The sequence below is a fragment of the Dermacentor andersoni genome, chromosome 2 (assembly GCF_023375885.2).
Source record: "Dermacentor andersoni chromosome 2, qqDerAnde1_hic_scaffold, whole genome shotgun sequence".
Classification (NCBI taxonomy): domain Eukaryota; kingdom Metazoa; phylum Arthropoda; class Arachnida; order Ixodida; family Ixodidae; genus Dermacentor; species Dermacentor andersoni.
Genome location: NC_092815.1, coordinates 236,636,469 through 236,642,644, shown reverse-complemented (window position 1 = coordinate 236,642,644; position 6,176 = coordinate 236,636,469). Strand labels below are relative to the sequence as shown.

The 6,176-nt window shown below is 51.6% G+C and overlaps 1 protein-coding gene across 1 annotated transcript; it reads right to left on the bottom strand.

Moving 5' to 3' along the window:
* Positions 1–605: 605 nt before the first annotated feature.
* Positions 606–2,447, bottom strand: LOC126539790 (neprilysin-11-like). The gene has a single exon (XM_050186623.1). It carries the CDS (start codon positions 2,445–2,447, stop codon positions 606–608), a length of 1,842 nt encoding a protein of 613 aa, XP_050042580.1.
* Between the last annotated feature and the right edge of the window lie 3,729 nt (positions 2,448–6,176).

Below are 6,176 nucleotides of genomic sequence, written 5' to 3'. Positions count from 1 at the left end.
CTATACAGCAACTTACACGGGTCATCTTTTCTGACAAACTTTAGAAGATAAACATTGTCAAGCATAAAATAGCGCAATGCAAAGCACAGAGAGCAAGACAACACGAGCGATCTGTGTCCTTTGTATTGCGCTGTTTATTCTTCACAGTGTTACACTAACCAGCCTACGCTTCTACACTATAGTGGAGCGTAAGCACTAAGCACAAAAATCAACGCGGCTTCCAATACAGAATTTTCTGTGTGACCAAGAAATGCGATGTGCGTAATTTTAATTGTGTCTTTTTCTTGACTTTCCTCTTTTTTTATAACAATGAAATTGGTCTTCCAACAGAGATTGGCCTCTTATTTGGCGCTGAACGAACCACACTAACATTTGCTTGCAGAACGATTTTCTTCAAATTATATGACAAGCGATGCCTATGTGAAATGTTGGCATGCTCAGCGGTTGCTCCCAGAAATAGTATATAGTAGTAGTAGTAATAGTAAGTATAGTAAATAGTAGTAATAGTATTTACCCTGTACATAGAAAAAAAACATGATGTTGCTAAAAAGTAGCTCCGCGGGTGTCATTAGGTTTAGCTCCTAAATGCACATCGACACCGGCATTCACTTATAATGTAAGTAAGATCTGCATGCCTGGAAAGCTCTGAAGGCCAGCTGCACTGCCACTGTCTGCTGCAGGAAAGCACCACGTGCCGTCACCGAGTGCGGGGCAACGGCCGAGTGGCTGAGGCCAGCAGGAAGCTGCCGTAGCTCCCACTCGAAGCAGCCGAGCAGGTGCTCGAAGCGCCGCTGCAGGTCGTCGCTGTAGCGCAGCGACGGCTGGACGGCGTCCCTGAGCAGCAGCGCCTCCACGACGGCTCGATAGAAGCGCACGGCAAAGCGCGCGAAGTGAAGCGAGAAGTGGCTCGTGTTAGCAGGCACGGACACGTTGAACAGCGCCGCGGGGATATGCAGCCGCCTTCTGGGGGCGTCGTAAGTCGCTGTGGTCAGAAGCTGTGAGCGCCACACTGGCGCCATGTCACCGCTGTCGCTTTTCGTCAGCAGCCTGAGCATTCTTCGCTGGCGGTCTCGCGACACGGCCACGTAGAACTTCACCGAGCTGTCGCCCGCGTACGAGGTGAAAGACGCGGGACAGAAGGCGCTGTCGTTGCTGCTCGTTGTCGTCGCGAATTCTTTGAGGAGATAGCGGGACAAGACGACAGCCATGTCGTCCATCCAGGCAAGATATTCGACGCTGCGCCCAAAGCTGGTCACCAGCTGCGAGAGCTTGTTGGCGACGATGCCACCCGAGGCCTGGAAATATTGGCTCGATATCTTCGCGAAGCATCCAGGCAGCACACGTTCCACGGCCACCAGGCACAGCCGACCCGTGTTCGACACGTCGGGAAGAGTCCTACCGAGGACGCTCTTGCTGAAGAGCTGACGGAGGAGTCGGTGCCTGTCGAGGAAGAATGGCGCGAGGTTGATGAAAACCAGAAAGCCCAAATAGTTCATCACAGCACGCGGCGGCAATTCTCTAAGTGCTGCGACTAGGTGTCCCTGAAGGAAATCTGCCGACTTGAGCACTACCTTCGTTTCCTTGCCAAGCGAGGAGTCATTGCCAAACGTAGCTCTCAGAAGATCGACGACGCCAGGGTCCATGTCCGACAGCCTAACCACGTTGAAACCACGCATACCGGTCTCCGAAACGGGCGGCTCAAGGGGACTGGCGCTAAGGCGAGTGATGACTTGCATGACTTCGTCGACGAGCTGCTGGTTGGCTGAACGCGCGACAGCTCCCATGGTTTCCACGAGCGCGTCTTGAAGCATGTTAATGACACCAGGCCGGGCAACATCGTTGCAGGAAAAGAGAAAAGACGGCTTTTTCAACCCTATAGCGACCTTGGTGGGGTCTTCCGAGTCGACGGCTACGTGTACGTCTACTAGCGCATTCAGCCCGACGTCTTTGAGAAGCTCGCCAGCAAAATACCACACGTCTCTGGCAGAAGCTAACGCGTATAATGGCCAGCGGCCGATCGTCCACTGCCGAAACAGGTCATCCATGGCTGCAAACGCCCTGCCAGATTGAGTGCGGTCTGTGCACGAGTTGTATAGCTCGAGGGCTACAGTGGCCTGTTTACTCGATACCAGATCGGCTGCCAGACTATCGATGAGCCGGTCTTGGATGATTGTGTCACTAGAAACTGCGGTGCCAGTTCCAGGGCTCTCCAAGCGCTGACTACGAACCCACTTGTCGCACACGTGCTGGTAGAAATTGTCGCAAGGCCCCGTCGTGCTGCTCAAGAGAGACTTGAGCCTTTCAGCTTCTCGGTTGCAGAACTCTGTCGAGCAGTAGTAGGCACTCGCTGGAGGCAGTAGAGTGGTGCCCGGCTCCAGTGGCGCCTGAAAGTGGACGAAATATAGGTAGACGAAGGCAAGGGCGACGATCGTGGCGCACGCAGCCATTGACAGGCAGCAGCAAACGAGTGGTTCAGACTGAGCCACTGGCTTAGTTTGCTCTGTTTTCACCGACATAACATGCACGCGCGTTTCGTTCTTCGCAATTTCTTTCTCTTCTGGCTCAAGAGGTTCTCCACTCAGGTTGCTATCGTTCTCTTTTTTTCGACGGTGTACATCCGTGTCGCGGCGACGCAAGATGTACTTTTCGTTTTCGGTTTGGAGGAACAGCGTAGTCGCTCTGGGAAGGCCGTGACGGTGTCTAGGATTTTTGCATGTCAAGCAATAATTGCCTGGGCGGAATTTTTTTCTGGGATTGTGTTTCGGATTTTTGCAGTGATGAACTACACCAGTGATTAACGGGTCAGAGTCTGCCATGCCATGTGCTCGCTCGATCATCGCTTCTTGCCTGACTATGTCTCGCTTCTTAACTACATTTCCGCTGAAGCTTCGCACCGGTGGATTAGAAGCGCAAGCTTCGTCGACCCAATCGAAGGAACAAGAGACAAATTTGTGCGGGAACACCTGAACCACGAAAGAGTCATCGCTTCTTAATTTGCCCGAACTTTTATAATCTTTTGCAGAGTCGGTGGAAATCTTAAGGGCTTCCCCTACCTTCGGAAGCTCACTACGACCACCTTTGACTGTCAGTTCCTGGTGGGTTTGGTTTGAGTCCGCACGACCACTATTTGCAAGAGCAATGACGTCGACAATCGGCACAAGTTGCATGTCGAGATTTCTCCCAGGTGGCTTGCCCTCTGTAGTTTGCGAGTCTCCTTTCGTCAATTGGCTTCTGTGGCTCAAAGAAGTTGCAATAAGGCGCTGCGACGACATGCTGAAACGTAGCGGCCGCATGGTACTGCAGACACCTATCTCCCCTGTCATAAGAAGTTGATTAGGAGCTTTCGTTTCTTCTGAATCCCCCACAACAGCTCCTCGCTGACGCACTTCCTCTTCCCTTAAAGTGTCCCTGATGGAGGTAGCAGCAGGCAAGTCTGTCGGCTTTTCACTTTTCCTCACGACGTTACCTTCCGAAATGATCATTGTGGCAATGACTGCTGAATTTTTTGTAGTGTCCATTCTACGCGGTTGTTTCTGTTCGGTTGCTTCTGTTGTTTCTTGTAAATCTTTCGTGAAAACAGAGCTTGGAAGATGCATTTGCGGTTCCTGTAAAGTGTCCTTGTTGGATGTATTTGTAGTGGGCTTCTCAGCGAATTCAGCCTTCCTGCCTTTGTTCGCGGTGCCGCTGACAGAGACTGTCATTGCGGGGATGATTGGCGTTGAAAGCACCTTTTCCTTTCTAAACAATCTCCCGAAGACACTGGAAGGTAGCAGGCACATCCCTTTGTTTTCATGGGCATCTAGTTGACCCCAAGGAAAGAGCACATGCTTGCTGCCGCAAGGCGCTACACGCGGCTTCTCCCATTTGCGCTTCTTAAAAGTGGGACAACTCGACGTTTTCATTTCTGAGCCTAAGCCAATTGGATTTTCACAGTTGGGTGAGTTTTTCTTGAAACCTGAATTCAAAGTGCGCCTGCGGCTTGACAGGGAAACGCTTTTCGTAAGAATATGCGGTTCTCGAGCACTAGTGCTATCGAGTAATGTCACTTCTTGAAGGACGTTCTTGCTGGTTTCTTTCGGAACGATGTCTGTCGCGGATTGTGCGGAAATGTGGCCTAGGCTGCGTAGCGAGAAAAGGTCCAGTGGCAAGAAATGTGCCGGCATTTGCGTAAAACTTGAGCGAGCAGGCGTGCTACAGACGACGTCGCTCAAAGACGTCGAAGTGGCCAGGGACGGACTCCGGTTGGTATTTTGATCAAGTGGCGGCGCACAGATCTCAGTCCAACGCGTGTCGGTGTTCTGTGTCTGTGCACTTCTAGTGCAAGTGACTCGTGCTTCACTGGTTTGCGTGTCAGCGCACTTCGTGTTCGCAATTTCTTGTGTGGGTGAGTCCTTCATGCTAGAATCTGCCTGTTCGCTGTACGTCACGAGCGAAATGAGGTTCGATGATTTCTGCAATCCAGGAGCTGCCGTATCAAAATATATGTCAGGTGTGAGTTTGCCACCACCGGCTGCAACGTTTGGCGGGGCGCTTTGAAGCGGCTCGCCAAATTTGACTGAATGACACCACGGGGCGAACGAAACCGGAGACGTGGCACTGGTCAGTGTCAAAGCAGGAAACTCGGGCGCACCTACAGTCACTGCCTTCAAGTGTTCAGCGTATGCAAATGCCTCGGCACTGCAACGAGGTTCCCACTCTTCTGTACGGCCTGAACACTCGGGGGCATCACGGGTCACGGCTAGCTGTTTGACAGGCGGAGAAACAACTACCAAGTCTCGTAAATTACATTGAGTGGCTTCAGCTTCGCTTTTGGATTCTAGCGCACAAACCTGGTCCACTGATTCGCGCTGGTCGTCAGAGCATGGTGCCGTTTTATTCTTGAAGGTTATCTCCTCGTTTTTTCCACACAGCAGCATAGTGCAGGAGTACGTCCTTGCTTGTTCTTGTTCTGTGCTTAGAGTTCGCGTGTCGTCAAAAGCACGAGCGGCGTCTGCATTCCTTGGTGTACGATCAAGTGCGTTCCACCGCCCTGGAAACAAAACCGCGGCGAGGTTCCTTAGCACTGTCGACACCGGATTGGCAGAGCGCAACTCGTTCACGGAGCTCCTCACAGCTGCGGTCGTCTTTGTGGATGAACCCGCATTAAAGCGAGACAGGTCGGAAATTCTGGCCCCAGACCGCCTTAAGTCGTTGGAACGCTCCTTTTTTTGTGACGCGCTTTGAAAGGTGTAGGTGACATTCGGGCCGTGGTCATCACATAGGCTTATCGGAGAGGTACCTTTCCTTGTATGCTCCATTTTTCTGACACGAGCATCTTGAGGGAGGTCCCGTCGGCTTTGCTGGCGATGTTTCTCGGCCTCTCTCAATGCGTGGCCATGGTAGCGGAAGCCTCCGGAGCACTGCAACAGGAGAAAAAAACGTGGCTGTTTAGGTTTTCCAAAAAATTCAGGCACGTGTGAAGCATACTTATCGGGCCAGTTTTTGTGAATACGGAGCTTTCGGTAACGCAAATAGAGGCACGGATGACAGGGCTTGTCCTCGTATAGTTACTCTGTTGTCCGTATCCATATTTGTGCTATCTGAAGCTACAGCTTACTTGCACAGCTAAGACTTCCTCACCGCAACAACCCGGCCTACCATCGTTGCAAGAAAGTGTAGGCAGCGTTGCATCTGCGCCATGATAACTCACAACGTACACCTGCGCTGCACTTAAGTGAGGGCACTATCTCACCCACGCCCTAGGGAGGTGGGAGCTGTAATACTGGGTGGTGCATTGGCGTACCACTGCTTTGCAGCCGCTTGCCGGGACCATGAATGCGTCTGTGTTGTGCCAGAAACAACCAGTGCTGCATCAAACGGGGGTCGGTCGCAGAAGCAATTTTTGCCCTCCGAGGAGGCTTTGCAATTTTAGAAAAAGTTTATATGCACGCACCAGCGTGAATAACATGTCATCTTGAAACTTGGTTCTGAGGTCGTGTGACCGACGCTTGCAAAGAGCTGGCGATGCGCTAGTCATTGCGATGTTTGTAGTGGGAAAGCTGCCTTTCGTTGTTTCCTAGTGGCGTTGTGTACTTCAAACATTCGGAGCGTTTGTTGCGATTAGCGTTTTATTCAGGGCCTGATTAATTGGTATAGTGCTATGGTCAAATCATCATCAGCAGCAGCCTATTTATGTA